Source organism: Macrosteles quadrilineatus, unplaced genomic scaffold (genome assembly GCF_028750875.1).
Source record: "Macrosteles quadrilineatus isolate MER2022 unplaced genomic scaffold, UCM_ALF_1.0 Scaffold_4__1_contigs__length_99947679, whole genome shotgun sequence".
Lineage (NCBI taxonomy): Eukaryota > Metazoa > Arthropoda > Insecta > Hemiptera > Cicadellidae > Macrosteles > Macrosteles quadrilineatus.
In genome coordinates this window covers 84,505,266-84,527,677 of record NW_026542597.1, presented here as the reverse complement: position 1 = coordinate 84,527,677, position 22,412 = coordinate 84,505,266, and the positions used below count along the sequence as shown (strand labels likewise).

At 38.3% G+C, this 22,412-nt stretch overlaps 1 protein-coding gene across 1 annotated transcript; it reads right to left on the bottom strand.

The window, feature by feature from the left end:
- Nucleotides 1-3,584: 3,584 nt before the first annotated feature.
- LOC128993200 (adenosine 3'-phospho 5'-phosphosulfate transporter 1-like) lies at nt 3,585-20,686 on the bottom strand. Its single transcript, XM_054416964.1, has 9 exons — nt 20,488-20,686; nt 18,603-18,745; nt 16,502-16,710; nt 15,581-15,780; nt 10,608-10,832; nt 9,388-9,538; nt 7,701-7,912; nt 6,678-6,803; nt 3,585-5,112 (listed from the first exon to the last, which is right to left on the bottom strand). The coding sequence occupies exons 2-9, from the start codon at nt 18,632-18,634 to the stop codon at nt 4,945-4,947; spliced, it is 1,323 nt and encodes a 440-aa protein (XP_054272939.1). The 5' UTR covers nt 18,635-18,745; nt 20,488-20,686; the 3' UTR covers nt 3,585-4,944.
- Nucleotides 20,687-22,412: the final 1,726 nt, after the last annotated feature.

The following is a 22,412-nucleotide window of genomic DNA, read 5'->3' as shown; positions in this document are numbered from 1 at the left end:
TAAATTAGAAGCCCACATTAAAACTGTATTCTGACTCGGAAGTTCACTATGACGACCAGTACGAAAGTAATGTCTAAAACATCGTTGAGTTTTCACTCTTGAACCACCACTTTTTTAAAAACCATCCTATCTCAGTTGGGAATCCCAAACATGCAATGATCTTTCGTCCACAGCGGCATGATGGCATTGGACGCGTGTCGTAACACTTCGGCCCAAGTAACACTTCGGCCCAGTAACATTTCGGCCCGAAACCCTCAGGTGTGGCCTATGGTCCAACTCCAAAACTTTAAATAAATTGCCATTTAATTTAAAAACTCACATGGAAAAAATGTTTTAGAGATTAAGTAAAAGCCTAACTCTTAAAAAAAAACTTGCTATTCCAAAGAAGAGTTCTTAATTTGAGTCACCAGACGATAGAGTGGACTTTTAAATCTGATAAAAATCTCAGTTTTAAATTGTATCACAGTACCGTATCGTACAACTAACAATATAACAGGAGTAGATAACTGTTATAAAAATATTAACTCCATTCATTAATATGGGGAAAACGTGTTACTATGGCCGTTTACAAGATTTGAACTTTGTGCTAGTTACATAAATATTATTTAATATATTTAAAGGGGTTTACTGGAAAAATCATCAGTAGTATTTTTTATATGGTAAACTATTTTACCGTCGGATTTACGGAAATTTTCGCTCTTGTTTTACTTTACGTTGGCTACTCTGCGTGGCCGTTGTCATAGCAATGAACAACAAAACAAACAAAGACAAGGCCGATCAGGATCGACGTTTTAAATGACTTGACATTTCTTTTTGGTAGTTTTAAATTAAAACTAATGTGTTATTTGTAGCCTACTGTTTCATGCCCTAAGGAACCATTTAGTGAACAACACATTCATGCTAGTGCGAAAACTGTCTGTGTGAGTGTTTAGTGTTCATTGCAAATTGAGGTTAGAATAGTCTATTATCCATTTAAACAGTGAACTTATAAACACTTTTTAAAATGACTAGATCATCACTTATACTAGAAGTATCTTTGTTCCTCCACTCTTATTACTTTGCGGTATTCATTTTACTCGAAGTTGCATTTGGAATATACAAGGTGGTTAGGCTTCCTGTTCAAAGTAACAATGTTATTATCGAGTCACTCATAATTTTGTTCCTGGTTTGCATCGAACTTGTGCGAATATATCTGGGACGGAAAGGAAACCTCACACAAACATTGTTACCGCTGATTGTGTCGACGATTCTAACTGGACCATCCGTCGCTGCGATAGTCTACCTCGTCCGCTGGCAAACATATGTTTTGTGGTTGGAGGTAGTTCTGTGCTACATACAAATTTTTCTTCAGGGAGTTGAGTTTGTTCTTTCTTTAGTGACGATTGGAACATTTTATAAATACATGGCCTATTAATGTTTTGGTTTGTAAATGCATTCCTACATTCCTTACATTACCAGTACCAATTTATGAGATGCAAAAATTATTTGATTCATCATGGGCTATTGAAGCTTCAAGAGAGTAATGAGAAACATTTTCTGTGTAAGATGCAATGCAAAAGTCTTATGGCTTTCCTCTTTATCTTCTTTTTCTCCTTTTTCAACCGGCGCACACTATTTAGCCCTGGGAGTACCCTTCCTCTCTTAAGAATAACTTGATCTGTTCTTGACTGAATTCGGCTGAGGTCGTTGCAGGAGACTTGCCCCCTTCAGGAGACTTGTCAGTTCGGCTTCAGGAAAGGGCGGTCAACGGTCGACCCCATCGAGGTGGTAAAGCGAGCCGTGATGGGAGCTTAAGATTTTAACCTTGTCGAGTTGTGCTGCTCAAACCACACACTTGATGAGACAACAACCAAACAATTTTAATTCGATGAGATGATGCGATATGCTGGATCCTCTGGAGAATACATTCTTTGTCCCGTCATACCTCTACACATCAATGTCATAGAGATTTACCTCCGGCTCCGCCTACTCATTTATGAGGAACTTATGATTCAAAACTGGCTACAGCCGGTTCCCATCAATCATTATCGTATAACGGAATAACTTCCAGTAAAGAGGATGGTCCTATCCCTGAAATTTTTTAAAATTTAAGTACAAAATGGTTGATTTTAAGATTTTTTTTACTGTACCATACCATTTGTTTTGTCAATAAATTTTCCATCATTTCAACATTTTTCAACTTGCTTCTGTGGCCACTGGCATAGTGTAAACTAATTCATTTCTATGTTTTTGAAAATTATTGTTTATAGTGGGGTCTGGAGCCCCTCCTAGCCCATATTGATGGACTCCCTTGAACACCTATGCAGGTTCTTTGCCGATGCATATAAAACAAGTAGTCAAATAACTACTACTATTTTTACACTCGATTCACACTCGAATTCAATTCAATTATGAAATCAAGGTAAAAGAGTCAATCTAAATGTTGATCAACATCAGTGGATTCTATGAAGTGTTTGCAGATGCCTATAATAGACTATTGTTGAATTATGAATCATTCACTTTTCAAAAGAGGTAAACTAGGCTACAATTGAGATAACAAACTCATTACACTCTGTGTTAGTCATTGCACTGGACAGTGAAAGAATTTCCTCACTGATCACTGAACTAGCAGTGTCATGATTTAAATACAATTGGGTTGAATCATCCTTAGTCACAACTCTTATCAGTCAACCTCTTTGTATTCAAACCAAGACACATAGGTTTCCTTCAAAGAGACGTGCCTATTAATTTGTTAAATTTATTGTTTGAACCTAATCGAAATAACCTAGGGTAACCAATATACTATTTACAGACATGTATTGACCTTAAATTACTTTAATAAAAATGTTTGTCTCTGCTAAGTTAAAAGTTCATTGATGTAGAGTAATTCTTTTGTTCCACCTTCACATCCTAGGACACCAAGCTCACTGGTATGTTTACACATTACTTCAGTCTAGTCCTACGGGCTTACGGCATTGTTACATAGATAAAATCCATTGGTGGTTGGAGGTATTTAAACCTGGGACCTCGGGGTCAGAAGCCTCGCGCTCTATCACTATTTTCAGCTCGCTCCTGAAGTACAGTAATAAAGACAAGGGAATTATTTCACATCTATACATGAAGAATAGGTTGTGAAATATCAAAGATGTGCAAGATGAAGAAACCATTCTAAAAATATTTAGCGTCTCAAATCGGTTACCAATTTGAATTTGTAACTGAATATCTATTTAGGCTATTTTGTCTAAGTCTAAGAATTGGGATCTTTTCCAAATAACGATTGGGATCATAGGCTTCCCGCCGGAATTTTCTTTAGGGGAGCAAGCCGGTAGGCCTATCCTTTACCAGGAGTCCTAGAAAAAGGCTTTCCTCCACTAACAAGTTTATGTAAAAAATATGATGGTTTTTAGCTGTCTTAAAGCCAGAACCATCTTTTAAAAAGTTAATAAGGTAGGCCTACTTATTTGTCGCTATTTCTGTATTTTGTCCTTTGAAATTTCGTTTTAGGTTAAAATGTTCGAAAAGGTGAGATCATATTTTACATGATGATTATGGAATTTACCATTGGTAAATTGCAGTTTAAGAAGGGAGATAAATAAAACACAAGATAAATGAATATAGTTCTTTCTTTGGTAAATTTGTGTTCTAAAAATAACTAACAATGGTCACAACACCAAATCTGGCAACGTTTAACACTTATTTTGCGAACATTGTTCTAATATCTCGTAGAAGCTTTGATAGTTCAAAACGTAATAAGCTACGTTTTATAAGGCTGTAAGACAAGCTTAAACTAAACTTAAAATAATTAAGTAAAATCTCAAAAATGTTTGTTGCTCGCACAGCTTCCTCAATGCAAAATACACATACAATTTTCCGCTACATTGTTCTATGGCAAATGCAAATGGCATGGATGCATTTCTAGTTAAGATTTGGCCACAAATAATATCATAATAACGCATAGCTTGCTGTACAGAAAGGATTTCCTCCACCACCTAACCTCAACTAGTATCAAATATTGTGATATTGTGATGTTAAAAACATTGTACTAGACAACGGAATTTTGTTATTATTCTTCATACAAACTAGAAATTATCAAACAATATTAGCAATTGTTTGCTGAATGTATAATAGCATCCTAGTTAATCCATTTTGCTACATAGACACACAATTGGCAATATTCTTTTATGTGTTACATGATAATCCAGATTTAATGCAAAATAAGGCAATAATTCTGAAGGGAACACTATAACTATTGATATCATTTACTAATATGCCAAAATCTATTTTCCACAGACATGTTTTGCATCATATTAATTTCTATAACATGTTGTCGTCAATTATTGATTCCCTCCGAAACACTGGTTTTTAAACTATCTCTGACAGATAGATTAACTGCCACCTTTATGGGATCAGACTAAAGATCAGATCTATAACTGTAAAAAACATCCCCAAAATTTTTGCAAATTACAAGCATGACAGCAATAAAATCTGCAGTATCAATACCTTATACAAACTTTTGATCTCTTTAAGGCTTTTAAAAAGCAAGATGTGGCAATTAACCAATTCCAATGCTTCTAGAACCTGGAATTATTCCACGTAATTAAAAATGTAAACATACAATTTGATTAATTTAATCTTGTTCCCTCCAACTTGATCTTTTATATTAATTATCCTTTTCTGCATTCTTGAGCTAAAAGGTTGGGTTTGATCTTATACAAAAGCAAACTATTTCTGCTGTACGTTCATTATTCCCACTAATAAAACATTTACTCTGTTCACATACCCCTACATTACACCTTTGACTATTAATACAACTTCTGTATACAATAGTCAATGATTACACCCTAGTCTATTTTTCACACACTCAACATCAAATCCTTTGGTAAGCCTTAATAAATACCTAAAAATACTGCACCATTTGACAATATAAACAGATCACAGATTTCCACTCTCAAAGTGAATTATATTTTATATCTTAGTCGCTGCTGCGTTTTGCAGTCGTCTTTTGTGCGCTTTGATTCTCTGGTTGCAATAGATTCGGAGGAAAACTGCAGCGAAGATGACAATAACACCCAGAACGCCCAAGAACGTGATGGAATGTTGGTAGATTAAACAGGACAACAGAATGGCTAGTCCCTGTAAAACAAACAAACACATACAGATAAAGTTGAGCATTTCATAGTACAGACACACTACTTTAATATTACTTGTCACTTAACTTGTTCCATAATGTTGCCACCTTTGATTAGGAAAAAAATCAAGATGGCTCCCTCCTCCCCTGGAGCAAAAGGGACCGAAGTCAGAACTGTCGCGATAGAATCAGGACGGGTGAAAACCCTGATAATGACATTAATTTTGCTTTGAATTAAACGGAACAGCTGTTTTTACTAATTAGCTTTAATATTTTGGCTAATTACATAGATCCAGGGCTGTGCGAATCCAGAAATTTTGGTTTGAATCCGAATCCGAATCATAGCTGTACAGATTTTATCGAATCCGGATCGAATCCGAATATTTTAATTAATCCCGAGTCGAATCTGGGTCGAATCCGAATCTCAAATTTACAGCCATTATCGAACCTGGATCGAATCCGAATCTGAAATTTAAAGCTGTTATCGAATCCGAATATTTAAACCTGTTCAGAGTCGAATCCAAATCCGAGGAAAGTCAGCAGTACCAATTTTCACATTTTTAGACCACATTTTCTGGGGCTGAAATAACTTAGGGAATTGCTTAAAAAAATTCTTGAAATGGGCCAAATAAAAAAGTTATAAAATTTAGGCCTACTTATTTGAAGTTTTGAAACTAAAAAATTGGGCATAAGTTAGGCGTACCACCTAGGCCTAAGTTACTCGCTAAAAGTGATGGACTACCAATTTGTGTAGTCTAAAACATAGGCCCAGCCTATTATACACCTCACTGTTAATCCTCCACACAAGCCTATGTCTGCATTACTATTACAAGTAACAACTAACACTGTGAGGTTAAGTTTACTGATAGCCAAGATAGGGTTCAAATGCGACCTACACTAATGTGCCTAAAACCTAACACCAAGTTGGTCAGGTTCCTAACATGAACCAGTCAACAGCAAATCGGAGTGCACAAGTAGTTTTTTAGTGTCTAAAAAATTATATTGAAAATTATATTCAATCAGAATCTAGTAAATTTGAATATCGAATCCCAACTCGGATCTATTTCCAAGAAATTCGAATATCGAATCCGAACCCGGATCTCTTACCAGTAAATTCGAATATCGATTCCGAATCCGAATCCAGTTAGAAACAGTAGATTCGTTCTCGAATCCGAATCGAATCTCTAAAGAGATTCGGATTCGATTCGTTTTTCGAACTATTCGCACAGCCCTGCATAGATCCTAAGTGTATGTGTATGTAAAAAAAAACATTGAAATTTCAGAATTCCTTAGGGAGTAGCCTGGTAGTCCGAGGAAATGTTTAAGGACGGCCTATGAGTTGGCCGCCTTTTTTTTGGACAAATTTCGGCCTAGTCAATTTAGTGATTTTTGCTTTCACCTATAACAAATATTGCCTCATCTCTAAATGATATTTACTAATATAACACATAGGCTGTATAAGGGAAAAGCTCTGTTCAAACGGTATGCATATCTTTCACTCGACAGATTGAAATTGGACGCAAGACAACATAACTTACATATAGGCCTAATAAGAGTAAGCTTAAAGTACCTGACGTATGGTCATGATTATCACAAAGACGACGGGGCCGAAGTTGGCAATCGTGTAGAAAATGAAGAGTTGACCAGCGGCCGAGCTGATAGACAACAGCATGCAGTCTATGGTGAACATCGGAAACTGGAAAATATCATACAGTTGTAAAAACATCTGAGAAAAAAATGCCATTACTGTTACTTGATATTTATAAAGAAAAAAATAAACACTACTGTTATGTGATCAAACCTATTTGCTTCTTCCAGTACAACGGTTCCTGGGTTAGAATAGGAGCACAGCCTTCCCTGGTTTGTCGTAAAATGTGACTAACAGGGGTTAGAAGATCCTTTTCTTCGTGTTCACAACTTTCTCCGAGGTCCAATACCAGGAAAAACCATGAATTTTCAATTTGAATTGAGCTTCACAGAGAATGGGCAGAGGGGTCAAGGACGCTAATTCCCAAAGGAGAGAACCTATGGAGCATCCCCGCGGCCCTCCAAGACCGGTGCTGCCAGGACCGGAAGTTCAGAGGTTTCAGGCGCAACCCCCCACTTTTTTTGGTTGTGGTCAGAGAGGTGATGTTAGGAGATTTTGCTACAAAAACTAGAGAGGTAATGATAATTCCTGACTGGCAGTTTCACAAGAAGGAAATTTGATGTAAGTTAAGCTACCCAGAAGTACTAAAGCCCACTTCCTTTCTCTTGTTTTTTATCTAACTTAAATAAGTCCATGAGAACATCCTTCTCATCTTTGGCTTGGTCGTCAAAATCTTTTGATTTCCGTTTTTCTTCAACCATGTTCCGTGAGTTATTCCTTTGCTGAGGGGCTAGTCTTAACATTTTAAAAAGCTTCCATAAATGTCTATGTACGTTTTCCCAAAGATAAAAAAGAAGCAGTTTGTACTCTCACAAAATACCCCTGGTAACCGATTGTTGTTTTCACTGGAAAAGCAACAGTTGCCATCACAAATAGTTTTTTTTTAACTCACAGGATATAAACTAATCTTTTACTTTCTAAGTTATGAATCATCTAATGTTTAACCTTAGACATGAACTGTAGCGAGTGAACAAATCCGCTCTGTTGTGCGAGAGAAGTAGCGGTGAAGATGCAGGAGAAGAGGTTGACCCCACACATCATCTGGACGGAACTCATCGAGTACTGTTTAAACAGAGCACTTTGCCAGTTGGACGTGAAGCTATCAAACACCATGTAGGCTCCGAGTAGAATCACTCCTGAGAATGTAGTTACTGTCTCTGTAATAAAAACAAGGTGAGCTTAGTTCTAACTTTAAAAACCTATTCCTCAAAGAGTTTGTCGAGCCTTCTTCGTCATGCGTAAACCACTGCTACGGTTTGATGAGCCATTCTTGTCATATTGCAGCCTGGCAAGTGGTGGCAACTGACGGCAAATCAGTGAACTATTTCAAAATAGGAATAGTTAAGAAATGTGTATGCACATAGCCGATTGTCCATAAGTTGCTCGATCTTTTATAGTTTTTCCTGATTGTAGTGCGATATAGAGAGAGATATTGTTTTAAAAACGATGAAATATTGTACTAAAGAAGGTTATGAACCCTTTAAAACAATTTAGATTTGGACCCAAAACTCTAATTGATATCACCCTAGGTATTTTTTATATTATATTATAATTATGAATTAAATCATGATTCGCACGAACACTTTCACTTATGGCGAATAGTAAATGTTAAAATGAGGGATTGTTTGGCATGATTTGGGAATTAAAACTACACTAGCAGGATTTGGCAGGCGTTAACAAATCCTGCTTTGAAGAGGTAACATTTTTATTTCAAACTTTAAAGATAGAACTAACCTATAAAATTTAGAGTCCAAATAATGGATGTAATTCAAACACAATTTTGGCAAGGTGTAATTTGTATGCATTTTTATAAAAACTGGAATATAAACTAGATCAATTTGCTGAAAACTTGCATCGAAACAAGGTGATGGAATAAGAGCTTAGTCTGTGAGCTCTATATCCCAGGCAAAGTCACAGCCTCCTATCCCGCAACTACCTCCACCCAAGGCTCACTAGAAAAAACAGGCCATGCTGCAGTGCGTACAGCGCTTCACTACGTCACAGTGGTGGATAGTTGTACTTATGCTGCCAGACGTAAAAAGCCAGCTTATTTACCTAAAACATATGGGATATGACAGTGAATCTATCCACAAAGTGACGCCATAGATCCTGCAGCATGGCCTATTTTCTAGTGGGGCCTTGCTCCACCACCCTTTACTTGAGTTGTTATTGACCTCTTGCTGATGGACACCTCCCAGTCCACCCTTGTTTTGTTTGTATATCACTGTAGATCAGATGATTAAACACAGAGAACCTTTAGTCATTAAGAGCACTGCTTTAATTTCATCGGTTCACACAGTTTTTAGGCTTCTACAAATAAAACAAGGATGTCAGATGTCATAATCAATGCCAAACAGGACCTAAACTTATCTTTGACTTTCAGCTAAAAACATGCAAATGCACTACACAAATACACTAGTGTTACTGTGCCAAAAAGATATTAAGATGAAAGGAAGTTTGGCTTTTCTCTGTTTTCAACCCCATTATTGAACTAATCCAGTTAAAATGTTTGGATTGCTAGAATTTTGTTTGTACTGGTCTCCGAGTTCTGAATGTTTCATTTTATAACTGTTGTGCCATAAAGAGTAATGGTTCTTTACAACTAATATTGACAAAAGCAAAGCAATATTACCTTTATCGTTGTCCGAACTGCCAAACAAAAACATGGCCATGCCCAGGGAGATGAAGCCTGCTGTTACATACTCGTAAAACTCGTACTTTTCCCTTGAAACGATTTTCCCCATTATCATAACGGGAATAATTTTTGATGCTTTCGCTAGAACCTGAAAAAAAGAATTACTTTTGAATTATTTCTGTAAGTGTAGCTAGTTTTAGGGAGGTTGTATAGTCATCTGATTACATCTGATCTGAGGTTACATCTGATTGGTACCAGGCTTACCCATGGAAATTAATTCCAATGTCGTACAGCAATCATGTCACTAGCTAATTGTACCATACACATGTACACTACTTGGTATAGAATGGTGTAGCAAATTTCAAAAAAGGATTTGTACTTTGTACACGGTATCCAGTCACAGATACATGTTTTTGTCACACTTTCACAAACTAGAATGCTAGTCTTTAGCTTGGAACTGTTTTCACATTACTTAGGCCTTAAGGATTACGGCATTATCATTGAAATACAATACATTGGCGATTGGCAGGATTTGAGCTCAGGACCTCAGGGTACAGAGCCATTAACACTAGAACACCTCACTCCCCCAGTTATGTTAATCATATGACTATGAGGATTAGACATTTCCGGTGTTTAATACCAATGTTCGTTTGACAGTCAAAATGTCACTGCCATGAACACTGGAGGGAAAAAGACCTTTTAAACCTGTATAAACTTCAAAGGACCTCAATATAGGCTGTTCGATCTTAACAAAAATCTGTAGCATTTTGATAGTCAAAACTGGACCCAGCTGTCCTTGTTTATAGGGCTTTAAATATGGTCCTGGCTAATAAAACAGCTGATCTTAGTCAGTAACAAAATTACATAGATCATCTCACTACATTCTACACTCATCTTGCACTCATATTTAGTTAAAATGCACGCCTACAGTACGGTCCACGAGAGTCTGCAGATGAGGGAGGAGTCTATTTAATATGTGAATTCGAAGGAGCCAATGAGGACAATGTGGTGTTACCAAATCTAATTAGGTATATAAGCTAATTTAAAAATATTGTTAAGTATATTTTAATTAGTGTCGAAAAGTAGTGAATGGGTGATGTTGTAACGTCGCGCTAGTCCAGTATTGGTATTGGCTGCCGCCAACGCAGACTCTAGTGGCCCCTAGCATAGGTGTTTTACTGTCTGTAAATGATAACAATTCAAACATTGATACACACCTGGGTAGGAAACGAGACAAACTTGAGCGCCTCGTATTGACACCAGGAACTCATGATGTTGGAGAACGAGCAGTAGATGTACTTGTATAGAGGCATGGAATGTCGGGGCTGTCTGGTTGATATGATGTAGACTCCAGAGAGCGCAAACGCAAGGATACGGTTGACAAACACAAGAAACTGAGAGTCCTTGAAGTGACCTGTCTGTCCTTGTGAGTTACTGTATTCCTGGAGACAAGTTTGGAATTAGTTAGTGATTGGGTTCAAATTTAGTTTTAGTCCAACATAATTTAAGCGGTACAGTATAGGAACTTCATAGGCCTAGTACATAAGTTAAGGAACCAGAATTTGGTCGATAAAATGTACCATGTAGCCTATGGTTAATCAGTTGTCTTTCAATGATTATTAGTAGGAATAGTAAGTTACGTTAAACTGATTTTCAATTTCACTCACTGAGAAGAGGTGTGCTTAATCAATTGTTTAAACCTTTTCACCACTATGTTTTTAAGGTTGAGAAAAGTAATATTTATCTAAAATAAATCCTGTTCTGGGTTAGCCAAAGTTAGGTTTGGTAAGATAGAACCTTAAACAAAACCTCAATTGTGTATTGGTTATGAAAAATGCACTTAACATGAAAATCCAAAAGAATAAAACTCTAAGTGATAGATCCATAAATTCAACATAAGCGGTGTTAGAAAATATTTACTATAGACAATAGAAAATGCTCTTACATATTCCTAGTGGAACAGAAGAGTCTTCAGGAATATTTAGTCTCTACTACATTGATACAAATGTATGTTTTTGTGTGACATTCCTTTTCACAACATGTGGAGAATATCCCATAAAGTAAGCAACATTACACAATAATAATAATGTTGCGGGCTTAGCAGGTTCTTTACAAATAAAACTTGGCGATTTTATAATAACTATTTATTTACACTAATTATTCTATATTTACAGATATTACAATTTCCTAACACCTAACTAATCCTATCTAAACCTAGCTAAAGCCTACTCTAATTTACAATGATTCTACTTACAGCTAACCTTTACAGGATTTATCACCACTTCTGTTACAGCACTGTCACTACACTGTCACTGCCACTAGCACTAGCACTGGTCACTAACACCGACACGCGCTTGCTGCGACGATTCTCGGAAGGCTCAACACAACTCAACTGCCGTGTGCCGGAAGACGGTCCCTTATATAAGTTTGCCGTGGAACATTCTGGAGACCCCTGGTAGCCTAGACAAAGGTGTTTACGCCGTAGAAGTGTAGAAGGTTCTAGGGCCCCTATTGAGGTAGTCCGTTGACATGGGCCTTTTGTCTATCAGTGGTGCGCTAGGAAAAACCCGTGTAAACAAACAACCCTTTTGAGACGGCGCCTGGCTATTGTTGCACGGGGCTCCTGACTTGTAACACTACCCCCTCCTTAAGACTGTTCTGTCCCAGAACAGATTTCCCCTGAAGCTTGCGATCTTCTGGACCAATGTCTCCGGTCCCCCACGGGTTGAATACGCAGACCACAATGTCGATACCAGTGTCCTCGAAAAGTTCTTGCACCATATTTCTTACAGTCTTCCATCCCAGTCCGTCGTAACCACATCCCAGCCTTGGAATAGCAAGCTTTTTGATTCCAAACCGAAGAAGTTTGTCTCGCAGGTCTTGCAGGCTTTTCTTCAACGATTCGTAGGAGGGCTTCTGGCTTGACGCTTCCTTCGTAACGAGGTAGAACAAATGCTGTCCATTGCGCTTCATGTGAAGGGTGGTGCCAATGGCGGGTCTCTGACGCTCAAGATCTTCAGTCCCTCCAAACTTTTTCCTGAAGACTGTGGCTATACCTCGCGACGCTCTCAGGTCTTCTGCTACGCAGTGGGCCAAGGCATATTCCACTGGCAAAGTGAAGAGGTCCTTGTATAACAGCCTCGGTCCGTCATTTCCACGTCTCTCAGGCACGATTTCTCTTGGCTCGGTTGAGAGGTTCCGAACTTGTTGTTCCTCTTGTTTGCCGTGATCTCCGTTGCAGGGTGCAAGCCTGTTGAAATGGACTAATATGGGTTTGCCGTCTGGTTGCCTCTTAATCCGGTAGATGACGTCATTTAGACGGGAAATAACTTCATAAGGTCCTTCCCACGAGTTCTGGAGTTTAGGTGAATATCCACGACGCCTTCGGGGATTATGTAGCCACACGAGATCACCAGGTGTGAACCCTCCTCTCTCGGCCTTTACGTCGTGCCTCTCCTTCATCCTGTCACTTGCTCCAGATATGTTGCGACGGAATTTCTCGTCCATCATCTTCCCGTTCTTTGACAAGGGAGCCACATCCTGCCACGATGATCTTCCTTTATAGCCCATCTTCCACTTCATAATGTGCCTTAGGTCTGGGTCCCCCTTCTGGTTCTCCGAAAGCTCCTTCTTGTCCTCTTCGTCGTTAATGACAGTCACACGACGAACCGATGCACTATAGTCTTCCTTGCGCACACAATTGCCGCTGTCTCCACACTGTTTTCTGAAGAGTGCATCCGCCTTCTTATGGCTCGGCCCAGTGCGATGATTTAACTCGAAGTCATACTCCTGCTTCGATCCTGGAGGGATTAAATGAGGTTTACTCCCGGGACGCCCCATCTCTCCACAGTTCCAACAGCGTGCCTGCCAGTGACGGTTTTTGAGTGCCTCCAGAACTTTCTCTACCAGGTCCTCGATGTCCAGTGGAGTTGTAGGTTCTGCGTCTGCCACACGGACTTGAGCCTGACCTCTCACCGACTGCCGTACAGCCTCGAACTCCAGTGCCTGTGTCAGTGCGTCACTCAGTGTCTTTGGTCTGGCGAGCTTCACTGCCTGTTGAGTCTCAGGTTCACGTAGTCCGTCTAGGAAATTATCCACTGCCAAGCTCTCGAAGACATCATCCGTGACCGATGGATAGGCGTTTCTCACCAGGCGAGCAATGTCGGCTTCAAACTCCTGGAGTGACTCGCTGGGCTTCTGGATCCTGTTCCGCAGCTGTGATCGGTAGAGCTGGTCCATATGTCGATGTCCAAAGCGCATGTCCAATCTCCCTACTAATTCTGCGAAGTTCTTCCGCTCCGCCATTGGCATAGCATGCAGAACAGCTTAGGCTATGCATCGCCCCGTAGTGCAAGACACAGTATCGTAGCTTTTGTCTCCTCGGTCCACCCATGGACCATAGCCGCTGTCTCGAATAGAAGCATGTAGTCCTCCCAGGGAGTCTTGCCATCGAAGTGAGGAACGACGTTCTGAGGGGCAACGGCAGCAATGGTGGGCGCTGGCTTGGAGATCGTTTCAAGGGCGTTACCCGGCTGAAGTTCGCCAGTGCTAGCCGATGACGCAGGTGTGAAGCTCCCCGATGCAGCCATCTCCTGCCGAAGCTTATCAACTAACCTATCTTCTAGATTCTTTTCTATACAGTTAACTTTCTCATCGATTTCATTCATTCTACTTTCTAAACTATCAACTTTGCTAGAATACTCATCTAATTTGTTCAGCATTTTTGATTCTACATTCGACATTTTTGTCTCAATGTTAGCTTCTAGGTTTTCTAACGCTTTACTAGTTTCTGACATTTTTGACTCTAATGTTTTACTATTTTCTGACATTTTTGACTCTAATGTTTTGCTATTTTCTGACATCTTTGACTCTAGGTTTTTTAGCATTTTATTGATATCAGATGTTTCAAATAAAAAGTTATCTGGGTCTTCACCTGCATCAATTAAAGCTTGTTTAAGGCGTGCCTGAAGGGCTGATTTAGTTCCACTAGTATCAAGATCTCGTTCTTCTAATTCTCTCCTAAGATCAGCTACTTTTAACTCATCAAGTTTCACACCTTTGAAAGCCATTTTTATGCCAAACAATTAAAATAATTTTACAATAATGATTTTTTTGTACACAAATTTACGACACAAATTACTAATATGTAACAAAGACCTCGAATCTTACTAATATCTAATACAACTAAAATTAAACTCCAGATTTTACAATTAAAATCGCCAAAATAATGCCGCTTTCTGACACCAATTGTTGCGGGCTTAGCAGGTTCTTTACAAATAAAACTTGGCGATTTTATAATAACTATTTATTTACACTAATTATTCTATATTTACAGATATTACAATTTCCTAACACCTAACTAATCCTATCTAAACCTAGCTAAAGCCTACTCTAATTTACAATGATTCTACTTACAGCTAACCTTTACAGGATTTATCACCACTTCTGTTACAGCACTGTCACTACACTGTCACTAGTGTCACTACACTGTCTCTACACCGTCACTACACTGTCACTGCCACTAGCACTAGCACTGGTCACTAACACCGACGGGCGCTTGCTGCGACGATTCTCGGAAGGCTCAACACAACTCAACTGCCGTGTGCCGGAAGACGGTCCCTTATATAAGTTTGCCGAGGAACATTCTGGAGACCCCTGGTAGCCTAGACAAAGGTGTTTACGCCGTAGAAGTGTAGAAGGTTCTAGGGCCCCTATTGAGGTAGTCCGTTGACATGGGCCTTTTGTCTATCAGTGGTGCGCTAGGAAAAACCCGTGTAAACAAACAACCCTTTTGAGACGGCGCCTGGCTATTGTTGCACGGGGCTCCTGACTTGTAACAATAATATTAGACTGGAGCACATTTGTAATGTTCAGGTAAGGCTGGTTTTATGCACTGTAGTCAAGGGACATTTCTAGTTCTATTGAGTTCAATTGACGCAATCACGCACTGCGGTAAATAAATGTCAACAGACCAGAGCATCGCAGCCTTTTTTTAAATTCCGCTCATTAGTCATTTGCTAAAGAAACGGTCACTGCCACACTCGTCACGGTGCATAAAGCCAGCCTAAATCATGGTGGCCTTCCAAACCATTTTAAGTCCGATCCAAACAAATAGGAACAAGAGCTACTGCACACTCAATCTCAAAGTTAGCCTCTCTAGTCAGCTGTTTAGATAACGTAACTTCCTAACCTGAGTCATGACCTTCTCCTGCAGTAGACCCCATGTGAGGTAGGAACCTTGCAGACCGATGAAACAGAACATAAGCAACAACGCTTCCTGTCTGAGCGTGCGAACTGTGGAGCTACTGGACGGCAACTCACTGCCTATCAGAATGTCCTTCTCTGTGCCGGTGAAACACGTCCTGACAAGCGCTGGGAAACATCCTGGCACTGGGGACAAACAGGATGTTAAACGTCAAACGGGTGAATTGGTTACGTTACATATGTTACTAGTATAGTAAACAGTAAAGCTATGTTAGTATGGTTAATATTGTTTGAACTCATAGAAACTGACACCTTGATAACATTTTATAAAGAAACAGTTTTTGGTACTCACCAACCACACCAGGTTAGGTTAGGTTAAGCAACCAAACATTTTACAATGAAAGAAAATTATTTTTTTAAATTACAAGTGGCTTAACCTTACCTAGTGAGTGAGGGATAACAGAAAAAACCTGGTTTCGTCGGTATAACAAACAAGTAGGTACCAAATTTGTATTAAAAGATTTGAGTTAATGATCATGATAAAAGTCGCAGCTTTTGCGATTCGGTGGCCTAATTTAATCGTGTGTTTATGTAAATATTAAAATAACTGTGCACACACAATTGACTAAAATCATAGCCTCCTCTATTACAAGGTGTTGGTGTGTCGCAATTTCGTACCAGCTGGCTAATGCCATGATTATAACAGTAATAACAAACGTGCAAACATAAACATTGTACAGACACTACATTATGAATTCATGCAACAGCTGTTTTAGTTGGCCAGGAGTGCGGCAAACACTTTTGTCTCGCCTTGTATTAGAGGAGGCTAACTTAAAATATGAATGTAGAAAACTGTACGACAAACTAACCTATTTTATTATTTTGACGATTACAAAGTGAAACCCACCTGCTCGGTCTAGATACTTGCTGGCCTTGACGTACTTAAAGATGATGGCACCAGGCAAAAGGATGGTGGCGTAGCCGAGTACATTGAGAGCCAGAGTGAAGAGCCAACTGGCCTTGAAACTGTCAGGGATTGGCTCATCGTCTCCTACGAGCCAGTGAAGTACTTGGGTCACCAGGTAGATGATGGCTATCGAGCACACCACCACAAAACTGCAAAACAAAGTGTAACATATATCGTATGGTCATGACGTAGCAACAATAGCCTAATATGTGCAGCTCGCTATCACTGTGAATGGCTGTTGACTTAAGACTAGATGCTAAAGGCCCGTTCACACGGGGCGAGTTTACAAGCTACACGCCAGCGTGTAAGAAGCCGGCGAGTGAGCTTGTATTCGTTCACACGGAGCTTGTCCACTCGCCAACTCGCAGACGTGTAGAAAGACGCCGGCGAGTCGGCGAGTGCGCTTGTAGTCGTTCACACGAAGCTTTTTCCACTCGCTCAGTAGCTGGCTTGAACCAAATCCTCCAACATCTTTGAGTAACAAGCGCACAAGCACAAGCAACTGTGTTCACACTGGGCTACTTTACACGCCTACTCGCGCAAAAGCTGGCGAGTTGGCGTGTAAAGTAGCGGCACCGTCAACTTTTTCCAGAGCTTTTTTACAAGCAGCTTTTGAGCGAGTACGTCGTTCACACTGAGCTATTTTACTAGCTGCGTGTAGCTTGTAAACTCGCCCCGTGTGAACGGGGCTTAACTCGGAGAAATATTGAGTTTCAATTTCCGAACCAGTCGTCTCTCCAGAACGGAGTATGAGAGTTTACTAGGCCAGCGAAACATGCTTTTAGAACAAAATTAAGATACTGGGCAGAGAACTGTAAGCTAGGCCAATTTTATTCCTTCTCCGCTTTCAGATCCAATCGTTTCTGAGGTGTTATCGGTCATTAAACCCACCACATATAGTATTAGTTCTACCACATCCCTCGGGTATGGTGATCAAATTTCAAATTTAGCTTTTGAATGTAAACTTGTCCGCAAAATATATTTTGATAAAATGGGATCATATTTTTATTTTACCTACAGTACAATAAGAGCAATAAGAGTAGTGAGCCTGAAACCATTTAAGAAAAACATATTTACTTTTATTCATTGCTCTATTAATTTGTTAATTTATTGACAGAAAACTGTTTTATCAAAAATAAAGTTAAGAAGATAAGTTATGGAACATAATTAATTAGCCTACATAATATGTTTATTATTTTGGGACAATTTAAGCTTACAACACAATAATTGTTGTCTTCTATCTCAATAAAAAATAGGAGACAAGCAAACGTGAAGACTGCCAACCTTGTAATTTAAATATCTTAACCTAACCTAATTTAGGAATAGTTAAAAAAAAAGATAAAAAACTATGCACAACTTAACCAAACTTACTTACTATCTAAAAAACGAACAATTCATTAGTGAATAATTATATCGGTTCTTTATTTTTTAATAAATATCTACAATAAGAAAATAAATAAAGTATATTGAAGAAAACACTGTGCGACGTAGCGTCACCATCTCAACGTGGTGATAACATATGTACACATTGCGCGATACAGTTTTTTTATGGTCTTTATTTTCCTAGATCTATGAGACAACAGCGAACACATGTAAGTAACCCGAATCTTGTTTGAGGTGTGAGTATAATTATGAAGTTTAGTAATTTATAGGGGCCTATACAGCTTAAAAATGATTACTTTTGTTTACATGAAAGCTGTAGTAAAGTTTACCCTCGCCTAATAATACAACTAAGGTCAAATGCAATTTGATGGACTTACTAAGTAACTTATACATTTTTAATGGTTAGAAAATCTGGAAACGTAGAATGCCATTTAAACTAGGGTACCAGAACAGCAGTAGGATTAATTTCTTTTTTGATTCGATCTGTTTAAGTGTTATTTTTTTTGTGGCCAGGGAAGACTTTTTACTCTAAAAAAAAAACTAATAGATTACACTAAAAGCACATATCTGACTTCTTTTGAAATGAATTGTTTGGGAAAAATTTGGTAATTAAGTCTAGCAACAAAATGTCTGAACTATTACGAAAAAAAAAACTTACCAGATGACGATTTCAGGTGCTCTATTCCTCATCTCAACAGATGATACTGTCCCTTTCCTCTTCAATCTCAGAGACTACTTGATACAACCTCTTCATATTATACTGATAGCATTTTATCTCTTCTCGGCCCGGGTTTCACTCATCTGAAGAGATTAATAATTTGGTGAATGAGATTTTAGAGATGGAAAACCCATGTTACAAAACATTCTCATAACTTACAGGTATGGATTTAATTACCTATTTACGTACCTATTCACTTGCTCACCAATACTACAAACCCAATATACTAAGTTATAGCGTGAAATAGTATGTTTACTATCGAGAAGTGATATAAAACATCAATAGGGCTAGTATATAAGTTAAATTATATTAGGAAAAATACTTCCGCTACAGCAAGGCAAATTTCCATCTGCCTGATTGGATTTTCACAAAAATATTTACTAAATAATGTCAGATTTATTCCCTATATAAAAAACATTAGTTTTTAACGAGTAAAGAAATTGTGACATTTTATAGTTTTAGGGTAATAAATTGGAAAAACCTCTGTTCAACCTAAAAACCCCATTCCCATAGCCCAATAATGCTAGTTCGCACAATCGTTTGAATAAACATAGGCTAGGTTCACACATTTGTACTGTATCAAATTATATCAAAACCAGATTATTTTTACATGCGTACACATTGTTTACTGTTTTATGAATTTGATCGGATGGTCCTTTTGGCCTCTGGCGACATCAAAGTAAAGCGGTCCCGGGTCTAGGTACTTCCATGAGACCTACGGTAATAGCTTATTTCCTATACAGTATAGGAAATTAACTAAAAAGTAAAAATACCAATGGAGAAAAATACCATCTAGAGTGCAATAATACAATTTTCAAAAAAAGTAAGGTGTGGGACAAAGTTATAGGCCTAGCCTAAGTTTTTGGCTTTAAGGTGTGTTCTGTGTTTGTTGTTAACATGACTTAAACTGTTTAGTGGACTAAGCAAAAATGAACCTTGTTCGAGGTTCATGAATTAGCATTATAATTAAATTTAAGTCTGGAAGTCAGTCCTTTCAACTAATCTGTTGAACAAATTTAGGTAGGCCTACTGATACAGCTTAGAATTTAAGGTGCAACAGCTGAAGATTTCTGGAAAAAAATAGCCTTCAACTTGGTTACTTCCTACAAGATAGGCCTTTTAGGAGCCGCAACGATTTGCAAGATGCGTTAAGGACAAGGACTTTGATATATAACTGACTACATTGTATGTACAAAAAATGTCTAACCATAGAGAAGTGAGATACAGAGGATACAAGCGCTATAATATGGAATAATCGTGGGCTTTTAGCTCTGGTGTGCCGGGGCGGAAATGTAAGTAAGTTACTCATAACGAGCCAGGAAAAGCCCGAATGGTGATGGCAAAATAACATTGTTGTATAGCTGTTTTTCTTCAGCGCTGTAGTAAGTTACATGATGGCAAGGGGAAAGAAGAGCGGGAGGGGATGACAAATAGAATTTGCTCTAATACCAGTTACTGGTTAGTTAGGTAAAGTTAACCTAACCTAACTAACCCAACGATATATCAAATGAAACAATCGATTAATATTTTTATTTGAATGAGTGTAGGACCTAAAGTAAAGTGCAGCCGAAAAGAATAACAAATACTATCAGAGATAAAAGAAATATTCAATCCACTAGGCCTAGACCTATTTAGGAGTTGAGGGTAAGACTTGAAAAAAATTATTTTGAAATGGTCGATGGTAATAGATCTTTAAGGGTGATATGATAAAAAAAAACAATACTAATCTCCAAAATGATGGTAAAATAGGCTAAACAAATTTCTACGTTAAAATCAAGCCATATGACCTTAACCTAGGCTTAGTAGTAAATGTTGCTATACAAACCTTGTCAGTTTAGGCCTACGGAGAATAATTCAAAACACGATAAGTTATGCGTTGAAAAGTTAAAAATTTTTAGCCAGTAATGTTACAAACAAAATAAATACTTAAACGTAACGTAAGCATAGGGTTGTTTGTGGTTAACTTAAGCGTCAGCGTACCGTCAGCTCAGCACCTAAAGCCTGTGTCACACTTGGCTACTTACTAGCAGCAGCTACTGAAATAGCAGCTACTTTTCCTGTCACACTTATTTTGGTAGCGTCTATTCACTAGCTGCTACTACTAGTTTAGCTCAAGAGAGGTTATGTCCCAAAGACACGGATATTTTCTATACAGGTTCAAAAAATTAATCACATCTCCCCCACCCCACTTCGGATCACTCATGATTACTTCAGAAATTATTCAAAATGTACGAGAATAAACAAATCAGGCAGACAGCACGTGGTGCAAGTAGCCGCTAGTCTGCTATTGAAGCTGTCACACTGGGCTACAGTCGCTACTTGATAGCTGCTAGTTGGTCACGTGATTCACTAGCGCAGTTTAGTAGCACGGAAAGTTGGACATGTTCAACTTTCCATGCTAGTAAAATTTCACTAGCGCGCTACTCTTAGTATCTGCTACTGCCTATGTCACATTGGCTACTTAGTAGCTGCTATTTCGCTAGCTGCTAGTAAAGTAGCGTAGTGTGACACAGGCTTAAAAGAAGACAGCAGCCACGCAGTGTTGCCACCTCATTGTTGCGATTTTACCCTAAAGGCGGGCTAAAATTACCCTAAATTACCCTAAATGTACTTTGAGTTACCCTAAAAATTACCCTAAATGTTAATATTTGCGTTTAATGCTTTAAAACATTGTTAAAATAATATAAATCTTAAATAAGGTGGTTAATTAAACTAAATAAGGTTCCAATATCAATCAATATACGTAAGATTATACTCGATTCTCAAAAAACCCGAAAAGAAGAAGAACATGTCGATATTCAGCTCTATCGTATATACGAAAATATCGAATCACGAATTATCGTATTTTCTTACCGTGTCGACCCATTACTACTGTTTTTGGACAAGGACAATCATATCTTTATAATACAGTACGGTAACACCAAAGCTTTAATGTATACTTATAGTAATTTTTTGACACAATTTGTAAACTAATCCTAACTTAAAATATGAAATATTAATCAAGAAGTAATGAATAATATTTCATATTTTATTATAACGTGTTATAGAATAGAATTGAATACAATCTAAAATAGATAATCGATGATTTATCTATGCTATTGATTAGATCGATTAACTATAAACCGGTTGAATCGCATATGACGGTTTGGCCATAATATGTAATGAACGTTTTTTGCCAAATTTTGATGTTCTTTTCATGTTTTTAGTTAAATTTCCATTGTTATGCTAACTTTTTGCTTTACCCTAAAACTACCCTAAATCTACCATTACCCTAAACTTTACCCTAAGACTAGTAAATTACCCTAAAAAAGGGTAATTACCCTAAAAGTGGCAACACTGAGCCACAGCCAGCATGCAGCAGACAGCACTCCAGCAGTGCACAGAGAGATACAGTAAACGAGTAAACAAACACTAAAAAGTCGATACATGTGTTTTTTTAATTCCGATGTCAGCTGACATGTTGAGTGAATATTATTTAACGGCCACCTAAAATAGAGTTGAATAGCTTTGATCAGCAGGTGGTTGACGTCATCGGAGATTCACTATGTTGTAGTACCAGCAGCACGTTTTGTAGCCTCTGTTGCCCTATCGTTCTCATAGGGATTTCGAGCCCTTGTGGGCCATTTTGTAGTGTCTAAGTTAAGAAAAATGGGAAAACAGTGAAACCATACAAATTAAGTGTCTATTCATTAATCTTTAAAATCTATCTTCCGAGCCAGTGCACGGCCACCTTTAATTCCGGGCCACGGC

Coding starts and splice junctions, on each gene's coding strand:
- LOC128993200 (XM_054416964.1), bottom strand. CDS start 18,634: ATGAGGAATAGAGCACCTGAAATCGTCATCTG. Junction 9,539..10,607: donor TTGTCTCGTTTCCTACCCAG/GTGTGTATCAAT, acceptor TCTTTTTTTCAG/GTTCTAGCGAAAGCATCAAA. Junction 5,113..6,677: donor TAATCATGACCATACGTCAG/GTACTTTAAGCT, acceptor TTTGTTTTACAG/GGACTAGCCATTCTGTTGTC.